Consider the following 21,136-nt stretch of genomic DNA (forward strand, 5'->3'; position numbering starts at 1 on the left):
GATGTAATATTACACATATACCACACTTGACATACAATAACCCACTACCGCACTGTCCCACTAACCCACTACCACTATAAACATACTCTCAGTTAAAGTGGGCAGCAAACAGCACATGCATATGTACATAAACAGGCTACAAAGATGAAGTACAGTGTAGAAATGCACAAAGATATGAATATGTACAACAATTAATTGAAGAACAATGAAAAATTCTAAAATCTATTGTGTATTAATACAAAGACAAGTTCAAAATCACCGTCTAAAGTATATTTTTAAGCTTACAATTGCACATATATAATATAATATCACAAGATGTTTAGTGTCAATGAAACATTCAATCCATAAATATCCATACATGTTAAGACTATAAATCATCAGTCACATAAATCCTTTTAATCATAGCAGGCTGATGTTTTTACACCTGTACAGAACCAGTTAAAGAGAACTTGTGTAGTTTTGTTTGTGACTCTGACCAACTGTATACACTGTGGCTGGTGTATCACTGTAAAGCTTTGCTACCTAACTCTGTGAATTTTGGTGTTTTTGAATATCAATGTGCTTTAAATAAATCCTCCTTTCAGTCCATCTGTCTGTCAGTATGAAGACAGACAACATTCCCATCACATCTGGAGTTAATATGCAATTCATCATATCTGATGCAACAATTTAACTGAGCTGCCAAAAACACCAATGTGTAAAATCATTGTGCCAATACAGCTCGAAATCATTTTAAGCATAGTTGTCAAGAGGAACAATATTATTTACAACAGCACCTGGTAAATCTGCCACAAAAGACGAAGTGTGAATGCGTGGCACTCTGTGCGACATTGTCAGGATGCTTGACCCTTGACCCTTGTCCTTTCCTTTCCCTCTCCTCCGGGACAGAAAATGACGACATAGGTAGGACAGGAACTTGTCGTGTAATGAGGCGTAAATAAAAGGGTTGTAGCAGGCAGAGCTCATGGCAAACAGGTGACTCGACACCTGGATGACGTTAACATAATTCTTCCCCAAGATGGAGAAGTCCGTGTCCAGGTCACGGATCAGATTCACCACCTGCAAAGTTAAACTACATTATCCAAAGCATTCATTCAAAGATGATTAATTCAATAATTAATTCTTTCAGGAATTTAAAAGTAGATGGATATTTTAGGAAATAAGCTGATTCATTTTCTTGCCGCAAGTTAGATGAGAGGATTGATACCACACATGACAGTACAATAATTCAAATATGAAACTATGGCCAGCAGCTGGTTAGCTTAGCTTAGCATAAATACAGGAAACAGCTAACCTGGCTCTGTCCAAATGTAACACTAATTAGCATGTTATGTCTCATTTGTTTAATCCATACAAAAATCAAAGAGTAAAAACAAAACCTTGTGGATTAATGCAGAGTCTCCACTTTTTGGCTGGCAACCTCACTTTGATGACTTCTTGAAGTAACTGTTCCCAGTCAAGAAATGGTCTGGCACATAACCCCCACAAAACTAAAACTTGTTGGTTTTGTACGGGTTAAACCGTGGACTGCATTTTACATAGCGCTTTTCCAGTCTCCCGACCACTCAAAGCACTTTACAATACATGCCAACATTCACCCATTCATAAACACATTCATACACTAATGGCAGAGGCTGCCATGCAAGGTGCCAACCTGCTTTACAGTGTTTCTAATGCCGCACACCTATTCAACCACACACTCACACACCATTGGGAGCAATTTGGGGTTCAGTATCTTGCCCAAGGACACCCACTCTACCTCCTGAGCCACAGCCACCCCAAAACAAAGTAGATGTAACCTGTTAATGGTAGGTGGATTTTGTTACCTTTCTATAGAGCCAGACTAGCTGTTTCTAGTCTTTATGCTACACTAAACTAACTGGCTACTAGCTATAGTTCCATATTTACCATTTCTCATCACAATTAACTTTTGGCAAAAATGAATGAACTACTCCTTCACTTATTAATTTTTTCACATCAAACCATCAGTCTTTCTTTCCATTCACCTGTACCTGTAAGGGGAGCCAGGAGAAGGCGAAACAGAGGACGGACACCAGCAGCAAGAAGAAGGTCTTCCTCCTCCTTCTGCTCCAGGTGGCCCGTGCAGATCTCAGCTCTGGACACGCTGTCAAGCCTGACATGGTCCTCTGCTTCAGCTGACAGGATATAGCACAGTAGGAAATTGAGACAGCAGCCAGTGGGACAAAATAAGAGAAGAACAGGATGAAACAGGAGTACATGAGACGGCCTTGCTCTTGGCCATCCCAGAACTCCTCACACACGGCCATATCCAGGCCCGCAGCCTGCAGGTCCAGGTATACGGTGTGCAGCGCTGTGGGTATGGATAAAGCCAGAGAGGACAGCCAGATCAGGACCACTAGGCAGCAGCAGAACTGGCAGCCTGCTCTTTTGCGGATGGGATATGCCACAACAACATAACGATCCACTGCGATGGCCATGAGGGACAGGACCGCCGCGTAGACAGCCGCAGACTGCATGACAGTTACAAAGTGACACATGTAGGGTCCAAACACCCATCCACGCTTGTCAAATGCGTAAGATGCAGTCAAAGGGACGCAGAAGATGCACATGACCAGGTCAACCAATGCAAGGTTGCTGATGAGGAAGTTGGTGGTGTTATGTCTTTTCTTGTTGTGCCAAATGAGAAAGAGCAGGAGGAGGTTGCCAGAGCAGGCGATCAGGACCACGACGGAGTAAAGAGGGATGAAGAGAAGCTTCAGGTTGAACAGGAGGTCCAGCCCGGAGAAGGAAGAAGCAGAGAACGGTGAGGTGGAGAAGAAGGGGCGAGAGGAGTTGCAACAAGAGGAGGAGAAGGAGGGTGATGAAGGAGAGACTGGAGAAGAAGAGTTCACCCTGGATTGGTTCTCCCAATCCATGACTGTAGACAACACAAGACAGAATAGCAAACAATTCATTGTGAGATCATTCCAAATAACCTTCTTAATATTTTACATATATACTGTAAAAGTATATAATTTGTTGAATAATATGATTAAACAAAGTTAGCCTATATCAAGTTCAAGATGAAATACAGCATGAAGCGTGCACTGAGACACATTTGGAGAGACTAATTAGTGATAATCTTCAAAACCCTCAGCCAGTCAATTTCATTAAGAAGCTGAAGTAGGGCTTGTATGTCCACCATTAACAATAATAAATCTGTTTACTTTCATCTTAACAGCATCTCATCCCCCTACACTGTTCACTCTACATCACCTTATATTTCTTTCTGCCTCTACAAGTCTTTTCCATCTCCTCTTTTCATCTCTCTCTCTCTCCTCTTCTTCTTTTCATAACCAGCAAGCAATCATCAGTCCAATCCGTGTGAGCTTTTTTTTGGCACCTCTTTTTCTCTTAGCTCCAAATGTCCTCCCTTACAATCAAACTGAGTCTTGAAGATTGTCATCCTGAGCATCTGCTGAAACACCTGCTCATGTAATCTACACTGACATCAAGGATCCAGTTATTGCTAAGCAGCAATACTCACAGTCTGACACTGTACAATCAGATGTTATGCAAGGGCATGAAAATGGGCTTGATTGCTGATTTGTTCTATATTTTTTCACAAAAGGTTTGGAAAGCGAGCTGTTTCTGACTTTGACTGAACTGTTTGGTTAAAAAACATATGTCAGACAGGTGCACTTCATTGTATTTTCTTTTTAAATTTGCAAGATTGAATGAGAATGATACAATCTGCCATCCTCATTTTATCAGTTTCATTCATAGAAAAGCAATAAATCTAATTGCATCAATTGTACAAAATCAACAAACACACCAGGATCTACAAAACACATATCGTCTCACCCGAATTCCAAATAGTACCAAAAGAAACTTGGAAGCTGCATCATTACATGTTCATCTGTAAATGAAAAAACTTCTCTGGCATACTGTAAAACATGAATAAGTGCTTATTAATTACCTACTTAGACTGAACAAGACCTCCTGACCACAGTATTTGTCATAATGTTATTCCTCTTGTTAAACTATCTGAATTTTCCCAAGAAGATTTGTTGAATCGTGTCCAAAACTGAGTTAGATCATTGTCTCATTGACCTGACCTGATAAGAAATCAATTGATTCACGTAAAGCAATGACTAAGACTTAAAGACATTAAAAATATTCTAACAAACTCCTAAATCTTATAATTAAATAAATGTTTAATCTAATCAAATCTAATGCAAATTTGACAGTTTCATAATTCTTCATTAAGTAGAAAATAAAAGAGTACCTCTGAGAGATGTCATGAAGACTTTTTTAAAATGACTTGCACAGTCCAGCACCTGTTAGTGTCCTCTGTCCGCAGGGAGTCCCACTGCTGTGCACTGCAGCCTGCTCTGCTTCAGAATAAAGAGGTGTGCTCTTTCTCTCCCTCTCACAGCATACAGTACGTATTCATGTGAGTCACCTCCAGTATGAAATAAAAAAACATGCCTTGTCTGTCATTTAAATATCACTCAGTATCATCCACAATGAATAGTCATTGTTATGATATTCCTCTTGGGACCTATAGTGGCTCCCTCCTAATAAACAGTGCATTTATAATGATCTTGCCCCTTTTTATGATTTTTTTTTTTTTTATCTCCCTTACAATCACTATAATGTTTCTACTGGGATTTATGTGTCGGTGGTATTAAACAGTCAATTTATAGTGACCCTGACACATTTTATGATATTATTTCTCCTTATATTGTCACTTATGTTAGTAGGTGTCCTAAATTTATCCTGTTACAGACATCTCAACTGAGTGAAAGACCTGGCTTTGTTTGAATATTATGAGGAGAAAAAAAACATAATAAAAAGTCTGCACCCCACGTACCATGAATAATTTTTAATGCTGCATGTTACATTTCCAGCTGAGATTTTTCAATTTGCAGCGACATTCTTGACAAACAGACCCAGAAATCCAACATTAAGGAATAGAACAAACAATTAACAGGTAATTGACAAACCACAATGTTTCTCCATGCAGCAGTACACATTTTAAATATTCATAATACTAAAACAGAATTGAAAATTATGATGCTTGTTACCAGAGCTATACCCAAAACCAGTGTGACGGTGTGATTCATCAAGCGAGTATCTGCAAAGGGTAGATCCAGGACAAAATTCATTAGCATAGAACTACTTGAAAGGAAAAGAGGGTTGATTGTTAATTATATTAAGTTAATTATGTCTGTGAACTGGAGGATGTGGAAAACATTTAAAGCACTTTTATCATCATTGATTTTATATGAATTGAAGAACAGCGTTTGTGGTCCGTCTCAGTCTTGTTTATGGTCGGAATCAACACAATTATGGGTAGCAATCAAATTCACAGCATGTATCTTCTAATTCTGATGTCACAGCTTATGGGCGCAGTAATGATCTAGTATTTAGTAATCGAGTAGAGCCACATTGTTCTTGGAGATATTGAAACAAGGATGTTATACAGTATATCACTAAGATTAGGCTACATTACATTGCAATCACCTTTTTCATACCATTGTTTTAGAAGTCATGTTAATCTAAATCAAAAGATGGAAAATAATTACAGTATTTGTTTTAGCATTTATAGTACATGTATCATGAATGTTAAAACAAATACTGTAATACTGTAAAAAATATTACGGGTCTGTAGTATTTTTATGTATTTTTCTGTTCAGTTCAGTTGCTCTGTTTGTATGAATTTTGCCTGATGAAGGTCTGAGGACTAATTAATGTGGGTTAAAATGATTGACAGTATGCAGGATTCTTCTGTTTTCAAGTTAAATGCTTTTGATCCTACACACTTGTCACCAGAACCTTATGGTGTGCAGTATCATCAAAGTTCAGTGCAATGTGTTAAAGACTCATTTTAGATAGTGGACTTCAAGATTCACCTGAGTGCCTTGGAGCCATTTTCCAGAGGATAGGATGGAGTTGTCTATAAGAAGAATCTTTGTGAGGAGCTGATGAGAAAAATTAAAATAGACAGTAAGTAAAAGTAAGTTATTCTGAAAAAAAATGCATTTAATGAACATAATAATACATATATAATCCAATTCTTTGGAAACTCTATAAATACAAATTATATAAAATATCATATAAATACATATACAAAAATCTATTTGAAGTAAAAAAAAAAAAAAAACTTAAAAAGAAAAAGATTCATTTTTTCATTATTTTCCCAGGGATGACACTCTTTTTTTCCCAAGAGACATCACAGGTGGATTTCCTCATTAACACCTTCCAGAGATGAAAATGACATTTTATTCAAATATGGGTGCCAAACAAATTTTTAATTTCCTGCCATTTGTGTCATCTGTCATCCCAGTCCAACCCACCATCACAAGGCAGGGGTCTATGAGACCTTGAGGATTGACAAGTCACTAACGATTCTTAATGACATCGTAAGTGTAACAAAGATCCTCAACTTTCAGTCCAAATATTATGTTGAGAAAATATAATGATTGAAAAATGAGGACAAACACTATTTTACTTGTGCTGAATTCATTTAATTCCACACTTAAAGTCTTCTGGGTTTACTAAGGTAAACAGCAGGCTAAAGACGGGGTCCCCAAAGGATTTCATGTCAAGGACCCCAATTAAAACTGATTCATAATAGAGAATGGAGCCATGTTTTCTGTCATTCAAATCTACTCTATTTGAGAAGATTTCCCAGTTTGATTTCATTCAGAATTACACTGTGTTGCCCGTTTATTAAGTATATGTGGCTAAAACTAATACAATGAATCTGCAATAAAAACTAACTTTGTGAAGTTATACTGTTTAGTTGTTGTTGAAAATGTTTTAGAGAGGTGTCAATTCAACTTTGTCATATTTTGAGGCTGCAGTTTGTGATATAGTACTGCTACTGACATGTGTTTCCTATGTTTTATCCACCCCATTTACATGGATGAGGGTAGACTAGTTTGGTGTACATAATAAACTGGCAACTTAATAAACATTGTGTCTAAACACTGTGTGAGCAGGAACTTTTACCATTCTCTTTCTACCAATTTTCAAACAATAATTTTCACTAAGTTACTATTGAATCAAACTTTTCCTAATATCTTGGAAACTGCCTGGGTATCCCCTCACAAGATCCTCAAATCTCAGTTTGTCAACCACTGGCCTGACAACAAAGATGTCTTGATGCAAAGGCTTAAGGGATCATTGCCTGGTAGTAGGGAGCAGGCAGAGACCAGGCAGAGACCTAAAAGCAGAGATACCCAGGTGATATATCTATGTTATTTTCTCAGACTTGACAAAGCTCCTCAAGAATTACACAAGACATTATTCTACTGTTTTCACAAGTGGTGTAGCACTCACTGAGACTTGTAAATTGACTGTGACGAGATCGGTGGAATTGTGATCTACTACTCATTGTGGATCAACAAAATTTAGTTCTTTTCTGCCATTTAAATATACTGCAGTCAAAAAGGTACACAACTGGGGACTGAGCTCTTTTCACTGACGCTGTATGTCCCCTTTCTCTCTCTCACACACACATACACATACACGTTTGGACTTCTATATTTGAGACATATCTTAATACCAACCCTTACCCTAAAACTAACCTGTAAACAGCCTTTTGAGGTTCCAGCCCAAAGCGAGGACAGGCCAAATGTCTTCACTTAGTATATCACTCATATTGGTCCTCTTAGAGATCGACAAGTCCACACACACACACATACAATTAAGTGTCTGCTTATGTGCCCTGGCATACAGTATTTCATAAGTTTCAATTGCGTTTCAACTTCTCAGACATCTGGCTAAATATAACAGAGCCCTTGTTTCATCTTAGAAGCAGACAAATGAATATAATCAGTTCTACTTGTTTTTATTGGATAAAACTTCATATGTAAAATCAACATGGCAAAAATAAAGATGTTACACAATATGTTACAACATTTTCAGGAACATATCACAGAGTATTCCTACACTAGATATCACAATTTTTAAAAAGAGAAAAATAACATCTCTGTAATATAATGCATTGGTTACATTGTTGTGAGTCTAATTTACAACATGATACTGCATGTGGTCCTGGATTAACATTTTCATACATATTTAAGAGTCATTCTTGTGACAGATATAGTAGGAGTCACAGATGAAATGCTAATTCTGCCATTACAGGATAAACTAGTCTAATTTCCAAATCTGTATTATATATTTTTATGGTGTGATGCATTGAAAGGATGAGTAGCAAGGACAAAAAACACATGTGACTGAAAAAGTACTTAAACACTCAGTTGCTGGGGATACAGATGATGATGACAGGCTGTAATTGCTTCTTTTACAACTGATAACAAAAGCTTTGGCCAAAACACAGCTGTGACATAACGCAGCTCAAAATGAGCGCACAAGTCACCTTAACTGAATGCACCCTTAATTAGTTCTTCTTTCAGTGTTACTATTTCAACACACTCATTTCTCAGGGCTGTGCTCTTCCTCAGAATTGTGTCTCTCTCCCTCCGCCTCCTCTCCATCCTGTGTTTGGTTTGGTCCAGCTGGTTCCGTATTCTGCGATGGCCTCAGGAGATATTCCAGCTCCTCTGCGCTGATGGCCACCTTCTCAGGAATCAACCACCGCTTGAAGTGTTCGAGAGCACTGTAAAGGGAGGTACACAAAATGTCAAGAGTATTAAGATGAAAAGTGGTCTATTTCAAGCTCTTTACTCTTTGCAAATGACACAAAGCCTGGCTAATTTAGAACATACTAAAGGAGAACTACACCTGAAATTAAATGTCAAGTGTGTAGGATAGAGTCTTTTATTTGGGCTTTAATTGGGCAGCAGTTGGCTGACTAGACAGTGAATTGAGAACAGAAGCACTATTCTACCAGAATGATCTTTTAGGTCATGTCCATGTCCTATCAGTGTGTCTGTGTGGCAGCATAGTCCCACCCTACCTCTCATCCATGTCACTGCCTTGGAAGAGCTCTGAGGTCTGTGCATCGTGCAGGAATCTATCCCAGCATTCCTTCTTGGCTTGAGACAAGGAGCGCAACATGTCCCTGGAGGTCACATCACTGGACTGGCCTTTCAATTTCTTCAGGCGGTTCTCTGAAGCAAAATATAAACAAAAAAAAGTAACTGTAAAACAAAGTTGTGATTGACATTTTTATTGGGGGGTCTAACTTTGTGAAGCACAGTGGGTTGAGTTAGTCTAGATGTAATCACATGTAGTGGTATATTTTGTATTTGTGGTTATTTAAAATGTTTCATTGTGGAGGTGGGACTCATGTTAGCTGAAATGAGTGTGGTTATTGTTTAGACTAGAGCTGCAACAATTAGTCAATTAATCAATTAGTTGTGTGTCAGAATATGAATCGGAAAATTAATAGCTACTGTTCTGATAATTTGATTAATGGTTTCAGCCATTTTTCAAGCAAAATTGCAAAATATTGATGGTTCCAGCTTCTCAAATGTGAAGATTTGCTGTTGCTCCTTTTTGTATGAATGAATGAAAGTTAATTGAATATCTTGACATTTTAGACTGTTAGATAAATCAAGTAAACTGAAGACATTGTGAATGTCATTTTTTCACCATTTTTTAAACATGTCATAGACTAAACTATGAATTGACTAATAGAGATAATAGTCTGGAGATTAATCGATAATGAAAATAATTGTTAGTTGCAGCCCTATTTCATAATGTATTTTACTCAGAAAACAGTCAAAATTCAGAAAAATGTATCACTGATCTGTAATGTAGGAAAAGACAACATGTCAGTTATATCATATATATCTACAAATGTAATAGACATAATAATGTGCAGATGAGTCTATAATGTAAATAATCATTAGTTGCAGCCCTTTTTCACACTTTCTATAATCTGATCTGTAGCTCATCCGTCTTAAAGACAAGGAAAAGACTGAGGGATATATGATAGATAGTATGATCAGGTGGATGGAAAACAAGGTGAGCTAAATGAGATATCAAATCATGAAGGGGACAGACAGAAGCAGGGAAGCAGGTCAATACCTAAACTGGCAATGTAAATCTCTGAATCTTCCATGGGTTCCCATTTGGCGCTGGGAGAACTGGTATTTGTCCCATTTGACTGTCCATTGACCTGCACTCCGACTTGTGCTGCCGGCTGGAATGAGTCTTTGAACTCAGTGTTGTTCTCCGGGGTTGCTTCAGCTTGCACCTCGGGCAGGCTAGAGCAGATCTGGGACCACAGCTCCCCGCTGGTGAGGACCTCCTTATTCTCAAAGTCGTCAATCATCCTGCTGCAGTGTCTGAATTAAACAGATGTCAACATCACTTATCCTATGTAGATTAATGGCGTGATTATTCTAGCAACATTAAGACAGGTGTGCTCTTGAGACATTCAGATAAAAGACAGAAACTGAAAATATGAGAGAAATCAAAGCTGATTTTAACTTCATGTACATTAACATACCTTAGCTAAACTGAGTTTAAACCTTTGTTAAATATATTTACGCATTTCAAACTGTTCGTCATTGTAATAACACACAAACATGCCTGAACCTCTTACCTGTGTTAAATGTTCGACAGGTTGAATAATATTTCCTCTAATGTTTGAATTTAAAGATTAAAGATTAGCCTCGCTAGCTGGCTGACTGTGTCCATGATCCACAATACTGCACAATCTTTTAACGAGCGACCTGCCCATGTTCTTATTTGGGGAAATGTGATTGGACGTTGTAGCTGCCCATCAATCTATTTTGCAATGTGATTGGCTCTCTACGGCTGCGGGCCAGGAAATGTGTCGCAAGTTGCTTGAGGAAACGGTGGCCAGTGACATAGGTAAACAAGCCCAGCTGACCTCCCCTGAATGACTTTAGTGGTGAGTGTTGCTAGTTCTAACAACTAATACCAATATTAACAGTTACTCTCTGATAGTGTCTGTTTCTAATGTAACGCTAACTACTTATATAAGCCGTAAACTGTAAGGTTGGAGCAGCTAACTGTCAAGCTTAGATTAACATATGAGTAATTTGCTTTGGCACTGTTTAATTTCCGCTTGCTTGGGATGATTGACAAACCTATTACAAATTACCTAGTCTGTCACCTTTATTACCACATGGAGGATACAGACAGACATTTAAATGCATGTTACAGTGATGTGTGTGTCATATACTCAGGTTTGCGAGCGCTGATCATCATGTCACTGCAGGGAGATCCGGTGTAGGAGATGCGAGCAGCGTTGAGCCTGGCAGCAGTGGCAGTCCCTATGGGTGTTCTGCTGTCCCGGACCATGGCGTGGATGTCCAGTGGCAAAACACATCCAGAGCTCATAAGCAGGCTGAGGGGTAATAGTCTGATGTCAGGGCCTTTGATAAAACCTTGACTACTTTAAAGGATAGGTTCACAATTTTTCAAGTATGTCTTAAAACAATAGTCAGATGCCCAAATGACATTTGAAATAGGTTTTTCTTGCTTTAATCATTCCCCCTGTTCATACTGGCCATCAGAAGATTCCTTTATAATGCACTTACAATGTAATTAACAAAATCCACAAGACATCCTTCAGTGCAAAAATGTATTTAAAAGTTTATCTGAAGTTAATATGAAGTTCCAAATGATAAAATAGATATTTTTCAACATTACAGTCTTTTTAGTGCCAAAGTTCCTCTTTTTGCTACCATACTTCCACCGTAAATCAACACGGAAACACTGCCCGAGGACACACAAAGAGGGAATTTGATGCTAAAAAGACTGTAAATGTGGCAGATATCCACTTGATCCACTTTAATAGCCAGTATGAACAGGAGGAATGATTACAGTGAGGAAAACCTCATTCAGTGTTCATATGGACACCTGACTGTTGTTTTAAGACAGACTTGAAAAATCATGAACCTATCCTTTAAGGTCCAAAATGTCAATATATTTATGTGTGAATGTTGGTGCTTTCATACTAGAGCTGCAACAATTAGTCAATTAATTGATAAGTCGTTCATCAGAAAATGAATCAGAAAATTAATAGCTACTGTTCTGGTAAGCAATTAATCGCTTCAGCCATTTTTCAAGTGAAATTGCCAAATATTTGATGGTTCCAGCTTCTCAAATGTGAAGATGTGCTGTTGCCCTTTTTCATATATGACAGTTAATTGAATATCTTAACATTTTAGACTGTTAGTCAGATAAAATAAGCAGGCTGAAGAAATTGTGAATGCCATTTTTCACAAATTTTTAGCATTTCATAGACTAAACAATTCATTTACTAATAGAGAAAATGCAGATTAATTGATAATGAAAATAACTGCTAGTTGCAGCCCTGTTTCATGCTGTATATAATCTAATCTGTATCTCATCAGCCTTAAAGACAAGGAAAAGACTAAATGTAAGCTATATCATGAGAGTATAATGATCAGAACCCCCCACAGAATAATCAAAACAGGATATTGATATACTACCCAGGTCAAAATATTTACCTTTCATTTAGAGTTGAAACAATTAGTCAATTTATTGACTGGTTGAATGAGAGAAATATAATTGGCAGCTTTTTTATTGACTAATCACTGAAGACTTTTTCTAGCAAAAGTGCCAAACATTCCTCATTTCTGCCTCTCAGTTGTAACTTTTGGCTGCTTTCCTTTGTTTTGAAATTGCGACAGATGTTTTTTTTTTTACTTTTCTCTGACAATTTATTGACAAAACAGTTAATCAAATAATCAAGAATATATCTGGCAGATTAACAATGAAGTTAATTGTGTTTTTTACTCAGAAAACAATCAAAATGTAATGCAGGAAAAGACAACATGTCAGCTATACCATGATATTATGATGACCACAATCCCATATAAGAACAGTTCTGATGATCCAAATATTATTAGTATATTGATCTTAAAAGCCTGCGTTCCTTTGTTTTCCCCTTCACATAGATTTAGAATCCAATGTTGGGTCATTATATCGCAGATTTCCTGAAATATATCTCGTGTCGAAGTCTTTTCCTTTCGCACAGTGTTTTCTGTACTTCTTATTCTCCATGGTTGGGGTTAGGTCAGGGTTAGAGTTAGGTAAAGGGAAACACAAACACAAAAGACTTCATTCTTCACATATTTCACATTTTTTCAACATTTTTGCAGTTCAGTTCACTGCCTCCTCTTTTCTCCTTCAGATCATGGGGTGATCCACAGCGACAGAGTGTTCAATGCCATGCTGGCTACAGACAGAGGGCTCTACTCCAGAGATTATCCTTATGCAGACTCTCCGCAGTCCATAGGTATTCATTCCACACATTCTTTACAAATACATAAACATACAAGCTTATCAGTGTGGTAACAGTTACTTAGTTACAGAGAGAAGCTGTTTCATGAGCAGTTATTTTGTAATCCTTAACAAATGACAGATGTGTGCTGTGACTCTGTGTTATTATGCTTCTTATCACAGGCTACAGGGCAACTATCAGTGCACCACACATGGTGAGTACCATCAGGTGTGTCAAATACTGTATCGCAGTGATGTATTATGCAGTTGGGAGAATGAAACATTTACGCATATACATGCACATCATTCACTGAATGTTTTCTTGACAGCATGCCCATGCTTTGGAGCTGCTGAGTGACAAACTACATGAAGGGGCGTCAGCTCTGGACGTGGGTTCAGGAAGTGGCTATCTCACTGCCTGCTTTGCAAGGATGGTAAGTTTTACAAAAACTGAGCATGTTTGTCACCATACGCTTATTACTATTGAGTTGTTATTTCCAGACGTGAGTTGACATAAAATACATGACAACAGCCGCATTTTTCTGCTGTAATGTAGACAGGACCCAGTGGCAGAGTGGTTGGCATTGAACACATTGATGAACTGGTTCAAATGTCAATAAAGAACGTTCAACGTGATGACCCAGAGCTGCTCTCCTCCGGACGCATCAGACTTTTATGTGAGTCAGAAGTTGAAAAAATCGTATCTTCTCAGATTTACAGATACACAACACTGTAATGACAATGTATGTGATGTGCTATTGTGTGTAGCTTTGTATTTTGTATTATGTGTCCTGTGTGTTTTTTGCTTTGTACTGTTTGTTATTGTGCTGTTATATGTTTAAATTATGACCCGCCGAAGGGACTGGAGATGAAAATTAGCTATAAGCTAACTCTGGTACAGTACATCAAATGGTAACATTTATGTTTAACACTGTACATTGTCTCAATAAATACATAAATAAATAAATAATAAAAGTCTCATCTACGTCTGTCCACAGTGGGAGATGGAAGGCTCGGGTACCCAGAAGGAGCACCTTATGATGCCATTCATGTTGGAGCAGCTGCAGCTACTGTTCCTAAGGCTGTATGTATCGCTTTTACTGTCATGAAAAAAGAAAAGCATAAAATAGGCGAAATCATTCACTTATTCACCAACTGCCACAGTCCTCAAACAAGCATAGTGAATACAAGGATTGAACATATTGCAGTGTATTTACAGCACATACAGTAGTACATCTAATCTTACAGTCTGTGGTCTTTTCTCAAGTGCTGTAAGCTGTGAATGAACTTTGACATATTGAGAACAGAAGTGTTTTGACTTTTGAACTGGACGATCACCTCATGTGAAACTCCTGCTTTCTTCTCTCTCTCTGGGAAGCTCTTGGAGCAGCTGAAGCCAGGCGGGCGGTTGGTCCTCCCAGTGGGCCCCGACGGTGGCAGTCAGGTGCTCGAACAATACGATCGTCAGAGTGACGGGACCTTTCTCAAGAGAGCTTTAATGGGAGTGGTCTACGTCCCCTTAACTGACAAGAGGCATCAGTGGCCTGGGTAATTCACAAATTACTCCCTATGATTCATAAATGAAAAGAGGGGAAAGATGTATTGCCAAAAACTTGCATTTTTGTGTTTTACCTTGATCAGGTGCAACTATAATCTTCTGTATTCAGTCATGAGTCACATCCACCTGCACCTTTTAGCTTGTTCTTGATGACATCCATGCAATCCTTCTCTCCCCAGAGGTGAGCTCTGACTGCAGTGTGGTTGCCCCTGCAGGAGGTGGCGTTGGTGCTGCATCTCCGGGTCCCCATAACCTCCTCATGTTTTTACTGAGCTCTAAGTCTTACGGCCACCTGCCCCACTGGTTTGTCACCTAGCAACGCACGAGGAGGAACTCGCTCTGTTTGCCTGACCAGATTGTCTTCCTAGAGTGCTAAAACAGTGAGTGACTGAATGACTGACCACATCTGAACCGTCTCCTGAAGACGAAGAGTCCTTGTAGTCAGAGAATAGTTGTAGACAAGGAGATAATGAATGACAAAAAAAGCTTGTCTGAGGTTTTAGTGATTCACAGAATTATTTGTGAAGTCTAGCAGTGTGAGCTTTGTGTGAGCTGCAATATAGCTTGAATAGCTACAGTGTTACATGTTTTCCTCTGGACGCTTGTGGGAAATTCAGATGAATGGTAAACTTGAATCTTGTGTAATCTTATGGGAATGCTTTGGTTTTGAATGCAGCCATACTTAAAGATGAACCCAAGTTCACGCCAAGGAATTTTTAATTAAAAAAAATAGCAAATTAACAAAGTAATTTCTATTTCATGGTAAGAATTGCCACTTACTTGCTTCCAATACTGTATGTATATGATATGTCCTGTTTGAGACTGTAACCCAATAGAACAGGGGGGAGGTTGTGCCAAAACATGATTCATTTAGGCACTTAGTATTTTGAGACTGTAAAATTGTTGATATTATATGTATGCTTATAAGATTTATTAATAAAACTCAAAACATTGATACTGTATTGTTGTCTATCTTTACTGAAAATCAATGCATGATTATTGGCACACAAGCAAAGAAAGAAATTTTCTTGTTACAACTGGACTGTTATAAAGGGGAGAGAGGTACAGTTCAAGGAAAAGGAAAAAATTATGTCAAATAAGAGCAGGATAGACAGAATGAAATTGTTTTCTACAAGTAATTAAAAAAAACACAGGAAAATGTTACCAATGTCCGCAGAGGAAACATAATAATCACTTCTGTGTACATATCCAACACAAAATTGAGGTAATTATTAAAAGTAATACACGTATAATGATCAAAAATGAGCAGCGAGATGAAGCATCTTACGTTACCTGCCCCCTTCTCACAATAAATAACATAAACGGTCTGCCGTAAATGTCTGCCAATACTTTCAATAACCTTTTTTAAAACATATGCTCACATCCAAACATACACACATTTACACAAACGACATAAGGCATAAGCATAACATATTAAGTTTTGATTTGATCATCATTTCCCAAAGATTTCCACAGACAAAACATTAGAACATGTTGTACTCGAAAGCCCTCACTTCTCACACAAAAAAACAAACCCTTCAAAACCTGAAAAACTGTGATCATGACCTCTGCTTGTTGTCATCCACTGGATTTAGTAAATATTTTTTTAAAGTGCTGGGTATGAACAGTTGGTGGTGATAATGTCCCGGTGAGAAGATTATTTGCAGTTAAGGAGGAAATAGAAGAAGAAATGGGGGGGACTACACGCTGGATTGCTTGGACTACATATTGACGTCATCACTACGCGCTTTTGGTGAAAAGGACCTTTAGCGAGAAAGCAATACACGTGAGTGTTTCTGGTTTTACAAAATATACCACACAGTCTTTCTTTTCAGGTGAACGAAACGGTGCACTTTTTGAACAGTTTCGTCGTGTGTAATTTTCAGAAAAGTTCTTTGCGTTGAAATATCCAGACTGAAGTTGTTCGCATCGACTCCCTCTTTAGTCTACATGATACAATTCAGCACAAAAGTTAACCGGCGCGTTTTTAATCAAGTGCATCGTCTTCTTATCACGCATTATAACGTAAATAATCCTGTTGGTTTTCTACGGTGTCAACAGAGCAGCTCGACGATGGAGCAGGCAGCTGTCGGCACCGAAACACCGGCGGAGGTAAACAACAGCCCGGTGTCATTGGAGGGAGTCACGGTGAAAGACGCCACAGTGACCGGCAAACGCAAAAGCGACGAGCCGGACAACCCCGAGACGAGTGGCCGGGGGAAGAGGCGCAGAGGAGCCGGAGGAAAGAAGCTCCGCCCGGGCGAGAGGTACATCCCTCCGCCGCAGAAGAGGAACCCCGGTGTCAGCTTCAGCCAGGAGCACTTCGACGAGACCTCTTATTACTTTGAAGGTGGCCTTCGTAAAGTTCACCCATATTACTTTGACTTTAAAACCTACTGCAAAGGTCGATGGATAGGGAAGACCCTTCTGGAGGTGTTCAAGAGCGAGTTCAGAGCTGAGTCCATAGAGTATTACCAGAAAGCTGCAAAAGAGGGCCGCATCCGGCTGAATGAGACCCCTGTGGAGGACCTGTCTGTGGTGCTCAGGGTCAGTATCATCAGTACAGTTGTGTGGTTGTATGTCTGAGGTTCTCAAGCTTGGGGCAATTATTACGCATGCATGGTTTTGTCAGTATAACTCAGGATTAAAGTCAAATCAGGTCGGGTTTCAGTAAATGTTAAGTTTGTGCCTCTCATGTAAGAGGCTTGAACTGTAACCACACAGTGTGCTTGCATACTGAAAATGCCATACATCCCTGGAGATTTTTGAGGTAACTAATTATTACCAAAATTATTCAGCAACAATTTTGATATTGCATACAAATGGCAGTAACACTTTATTTTACAGGTCCCCTAATTTTATTCTCATTTCTTGAAAATGTTTTGAGTCATTTTCAGGTATTTAATGGCTAATTTCTTTAGGACATTTGGTTAGGGCTGGGTAATATATCGATGTTATATCAATATCGTCATATGAGACTAGATATCATCTTAGATTTTGGATATCGTAATATGGCATAAGTGTTGTTTTAAAGTCTGCATTACTGTAAAGTGATGTAATTTTCTGAACTCACCAGACTGTTCTAGCTGATATGTTATTTGCCTTTACCCACTTAGTCATTATATCCACATTATCAATGATTATTCATCAAAAATATCATTGTGTAAATATTTTGTGAAAGAACCAATAGTCATCCCTACAATTGTTGCAATATTGATATTGAGGTATTTGCTCGAAAATATTGTGATATTTAATTTTGTCCACATCACGTAGCCCCACATCTGGTACAAATTATAAGAAAAAACTGATGTTTAAGTTGTGTTAAGTTGGTTTAGTTGGTAAGAACTCACTCGTTATAGGCTATTTGAGTTCATACATAGATGTTCTTTTTCAAAATTTTCTCATTAAAGTAGACTTTTGTTACTTCTTTAACTGAAAGACTCAGTTTCCAGTGTGTAGTTTTGTGTGCTAAACCTCATTAGCATATTAGTTTTTTTTCAATAACTTCCTAAAAGTAACTGCCGTGTAACTGATAATTCTTTGGACATTTCTTTGAAAGTGTAATTAAGTATTACAGCAAACGTGCTTGTTACAGAGTTTTTAAGGAACAACCTAACATGCCGATATGTAGTTTGACACACAAAACTACACACTGAAAATTGAGTATTTTATGTCAGTTACAGAAAAAATACCAACTAAACCAACTTAACACTGTCTTATAAGTTGTTTCTAATCATTTGTACCAGATTGCATCACCCTTTCTGTAAGATGACCTAAAAAATAACTGTCAAAAAATACTCAGATCATTTCCAGGAAATTAGTATAAAATTAAAGGACCAGTAAAATAAAGCATTACTAAAATGACAAACATTGGCTGGTTCCAGCTTCTCAAATTTGAGGATTTGCTGCTTTTCTTTGTCACCTATGATTATTAATTGAATAACTTAGAAAATAAAGTAAATAAAATTGAACAAGACTTAACAAGCAATTCAAAGACTTTGCCCTGAGCTCAGAGAAATTGTAATGGAAATGTTTTTCACCATTTTTCTGAAATGTTTAATCAAGAAGATAATTTACAGATAAATTGATAATGAAAATAATTGTTATATGTAGTCCTAGTGTTGTTTTCCTGTTTTATTATGTTTTTTGTTCTGAATTGTGATAAACGAATGTGTTGTCCAAGACAACAAAGTAACTACAGAGTCCGATTTCTCCCAGAATAATATATGAAATACTGGACAATGACAGGTCCAGATTATTTCCCATATAAAATCCTGTTCTTATGCAGTAAATTTAACTAGTATTTTTCAATATCAAATCTGTCGTACTCTCAGTTCCCAGGGACACTGAGCTAAAACTAATGCAGTCTGATATAATACCTCCACAATAAACTCTACCTTCATGAAGGTTATAGTGTTCAGTTTTTGTTCAAAATATTTTAGAGAAGTGTTGGTTCAACTTTATGCCCTTTTTTTAGTTTGTGGTGGTGTTCACTTGTATTGCTTTATACGAAGAGGTGTTTCTAATATTTTGTCCTCACCTTTTATATCAGTGAAAGTATACTTAGATATTAGAAACATCTCAGTGTTCAGCACTAGTGGTGAGCAAAAGTTTTCATTTTATTCTGTTTCTTTAATAACTCTCCGCAGAATAATGACCATATGAGGAACACTGTGCACCGCCATGAGCCGCCTGTTGTCGGCAGACCCCTGGAGGTTTTGGTGGATGATGGTGAGGTGCTTGTGGTTGACAAGCCTGCCTCCATTCCAGTCCACCCCTGTGGCCGTTTCCGTCACAACACAGTGATTTTCATTCTGGGTAAAGAGCGAGGCATCTCTGAGCTGCATACAGTCCACAGACTGGACAGACTCACCTCTGGAGTGCTGCTGTTCGCCAGGACACTGGAGACATCAAAGAAACTGGACCAGTTGGTGAGAGACAGACAGGTAAGTTCAGGAGTCAGGATTCGTCTGGGGCTATTCTTTAATATGTCCTATACTATTTGCATCACAATGTATTTGCAATATGATACAGTACTCCAAAAAGTCCTGTGTCTTTTTAACAGCTTGAAAAGGAGTATGTGTGCCGAGTGGAAGGGGAGTTTCCAGAGACTGAGCTGGTCTGCGAGGAACCCATCCTGGTCGTTTCCTTTAAAATTGGTCTCTGTCGCGTTGACCCCAAGGGAAAGGAGTGCCGAACCGTCTTCCAGAGGCTTAGCTTTGACGGAAAATCCAGCGTGGTCCGCTGTTTACCCCTTACTGGCCGCACACACCAGATCAGAGTGCACCTTCAGTACCTGGGCTTCCCCATCATCAATGATCCCATCTATGGATCCTCAGCCTGGGGCCCTCACAGGGGGAAGGGGGGACTGGTGGGAAAGAGTGATGAGGAGCTGCTGCGGGCTCTGGTGGAGGAACATCAAAGTCAGGAAAGCCTGCACCTGCTGGACATACCTGATGGCAGCATTGAAAGTGTACAAGAGGCAGCGAAAAACAAGACACCTGAGAAAACGGATAGGATAGAAGACTCCTGTGAACCTGACAAGAGTGGAGAAAATCATGAGACACAGACAGATGTGTGTGGTGGTGACAAAAAGCCAGATGCACAGGTGGCGACAGATTGTAGCTCTGGCAGCGAGACAGTGAATGAGGTGAGTCACAGCACCAGCTGCACAGACCTGAACAGTAACAATACCTCACTCAAAGAATCTCAAAGCCCTCTACCAAACAATCAAAGAGAGGAAACCGACTCTACTCAGAAAACCCCTCGAGTGGCAAGAGACAAGCTGTGTAGTGAATGTAAGCTAGTGCGACCAGACCCCACAGAGAAGGAACTCATCATGTATCTCCATGCTTTACGCTACAAAGGACCAGATTTTGAATATTCTACACGTTTACCTGATTGGGCCAAAGAGGACTGGGTTGAAGATGATTAGAGCCAAACTGATGAACTGCTGATGATTTATGAGGGTATTTAGGCTACTGCTGTCATGCACGTTTATCAAACACTTTGCAGTATGGACTGAAATCCAGTTTTGATTTACTGTGATGCATTTCTGTTTATAATTTAGTAACTTCTCTGGAGGTGGTAACAAATGCCTCAAAATAATTGATGATTATGAAATGTGTTTAGCATACTCTGTTTTTTCTAGAACTGAGCATGTAGATATATATTTCCTTTTCTGGAAGGTCTGCCTTAAGCATAAATTCAATATGGAATTGGATTCCCTCTCATTTTACTTTGGTTTTAATGTCAAGAATACAGATTTAATTTAAAGCTCCCTTCCAGACATGTTTAAAGACATAAAAACACCCTGCTTGGAATAATAATGCAGGTCTGTTATGGTTTGTTTGTTTTTTTAACCAAAAACGGTACAAGTTATGATGTTATAATCCTTAAAATGGCATCTACGCC

At 38.5% G+C, this 21,136-nt stretch overlaps 4 protein-coding genes across 6 annotated transcripts; 2 read left to right on the forward strand and 2 right to left on the reverse strand.

The window, feature by feature from the left end:
• Window positions 1-732: 732 nt before the first annotated feature.
• On the reverse strand, window positions 733-2,897 carry prlh2r (prolactin releasing hormone 2 receptor). The gene is made up of 2 exons (XM_042389178.1): window positions 2,013-2,897; window positions 733-1,059 (listed from the first exon to the last, which is right to left on the reverse strand). Exons 1-2 carry the CDS (start codon window positions 2,895-2,897, stop codon window positions 733-735), a joined length of 1,212 nt encoding a protein of 403 aa, XP_042245112.1.
• Window positions 2,898-7,806: 4,909 nt separating this feature from the next.
• On the reverse strand, window positions 7,807-10,616 carry ccdc32 (coiled-coil domain containing 32). The gene is made up of 4 exons (XM_042389414.1): window positions 10,490-10,616; window positions 9,970-10,229; window positions 8,894-9,047; window positions 7,807-8,593 (listed from the first exon to the last, which is right to left on the reverse strand). The coding sequence occupies exons 2-4, from the start codon at window positions 10,214-10,216 to the stop codon at window positions 8,410-8,412; spliced, it is 585 nt and encodes a 194-aa protein (XP_042245348.1). The 5' UTR covers window positions 10,217-10,229; window positions 10,490-10,616; the 3' UTR covers window positions 7,807-8,409.
• Window positions 10,617-10,702: 86 nt separating this feature from the next.
• On the forward strand, window positions 10,703-15,677 carry pcmtl (l-isoaspartyl protein carboxyl methyltransferase, like). Of its 3 annotated transcripts, none has more exons than XM_042389413.1 (9): window positions 10,703-10,801; window positions 11,100-11,267; window positions 13,076-13,180; window positions 13,348-13,379; window positions 13,494-13,598; window positions 13,721-13,841; window positions 14,163-14,248; window positions 14,543-14,712; window positions 14,902-15,677. In XM_042389413.1, the coding sequence occupies exons 2-9, from the start codon at window positions 11,150-11,152 to the stop codon at window positions 14,912-14,914; spliced, it is 750 nt and encodes a 249-aa protein (XP_042245347.1). In that variant the 5' UTR covers window positions 10,703-10,801; window positions 11,100-11,149; the 3' UTR covers window positions 14,915-15,677. The 3 variants fall into 3 exon arrangements, with proteins under 3 accessions (XP_042245347.1, XP_042245345.1, XP_042245346.1); XM_042389411.1 differs by having other exon boundaries at window positions 14,938-15,677; XM_042389412.1 differs by having other exon boundaries at window positions 11,132-11,267; window positions 14,938-15,677.
• An 862-nt stretch (window positions 15,678-16,539) lies between these two features.
• Window positions 16,540-21,051, forward strand: rpusd2 (RNA pseudouridine synthase domain containing 2). Its single transcript, XM_042388350.1, has 4 exons — window positions 16,540-16,557; window positions 16,784-17,269; window positions 19,372-19,668; window positions 19,788-21,051. Exons 2-4 carry the CDS (start codon window positions 16,796-16,798, stop codon window positions 20,655-20,657), a joined length of 1,641 nt encoding a protein of 546 aa, XP_042244284.1. The 5' UTR covers window positions 16,540-16,557; window positions 16,784-16,795; the 3' UTR covers window positions 20,658-21,051.
• Window positions 21,052-21,136: the final 85 nt, after the last annotated feature.

The sequence above is a fragment of the Thunnus maccoyii genome, chromosome 16 (genome assembly GCF_910596095.1).
Source record: "Thunnus maccoyii chromosome 16, fThuMac1.1, whole genome shotgun sequence".
Classification (NCBI taxonomy): domain Eukaryota; kingdom Metazoa; phylum Chordata; class Actinopteri; order Scombriformes; family Scombridae; genus Thunnus; species Thunnus maccoyii.

What these genes read in the sequence shown, in the direction of transcription:
- prlh2r (XM_042389178.1), bottom strand. Translation starts at nt 2,897, where the DNA reads ATGGATTGGGAGAACCAATCCAGGGTGAACTCTTCTTCTCCAGTCTCT. An exon ending in TCTCCTGGCTCCCCTTACAG is followed by an intron (nt 1,060 to 2,012) that starts GTACAGGTGAAT and finishes TTAACTTTGCAG; the next exon opens with GTGGTGAATCTGATCCGTGA.
- ccdc32 (XM_042389414.1), bottom strand. Translation starts at nt 10,216, where the DNA reads ATGATTGACGACTTTGAGAATAAGGAGGTCCTCACCAGCGGGGAGCTG. An exon ending in GATTTACATTGCCAGTTTAG is followed by an intron (nt 9,048 to 9,969) that starts GTATTGACCTGC and finishes ATTTTGCTTCAG; the next exon opens with AGAACCGCCTGAAGAAATTG. An exon ending in GGCAGTGACATGGATGAGAG is followed by an intron (nt 8,594 to 8,893) that starts GTAGGGTGGGAC and finishes CTCCCTTTACAG; the next exon opens with TGCTCTCGAACACTTCAAGC.
- pcmtl (XM_042389411.1), top strand. Translation starts at nt 11,150, where the DNA reads ATGCGAGCAGCGTTGAGCCTGGCAGCAGTGGCAGTCCCTATGGGTGTT. An exon ending in CTGCCTGCTTTGCAAGGATG is followed by an intron (nt 13,599 to 13,720) that starts GTAAGTTTTACA and finishes GCTGTAATGTAG; the next exon opens with ACAGGACCCAGTGGCAGAGT. An exon ending in AAGAGGCATCAGTGGCCTGG is followed by an intron (nt 14,713 to 14,937) that starts GTAATTCACAAA and finishes TTGCCCCTGCAG; the next exon opens with GAGGTGGCGTTGGTGCTGCA.
- rpusd2 (XM_042388350.1), top strand. Translation starts at nt 16,796, where the DNA reads ATGGAGCAGGCAGCTGTCGGCACCGAAACACCGGCGGAGGTAAACAAC. An exon ending in ACCTGTCTGTGGTGCTCAGG is followed by an intron (nt 17,270 to 19,371) that starts GTCAGTATCATC and finishes AACTCTCCGCAG; the next exon opens with AATAATGACCATATGAGGAA. An exon ending in AGTTGGTGAGAGACAGACAG is followed by an intron (nt 19,669 to 19,787) that starts GTAAGTTCAGGA and finishes TCTTTTTAACAG; the next exon opens with CTTGAAAAGGAGTATGTGTG.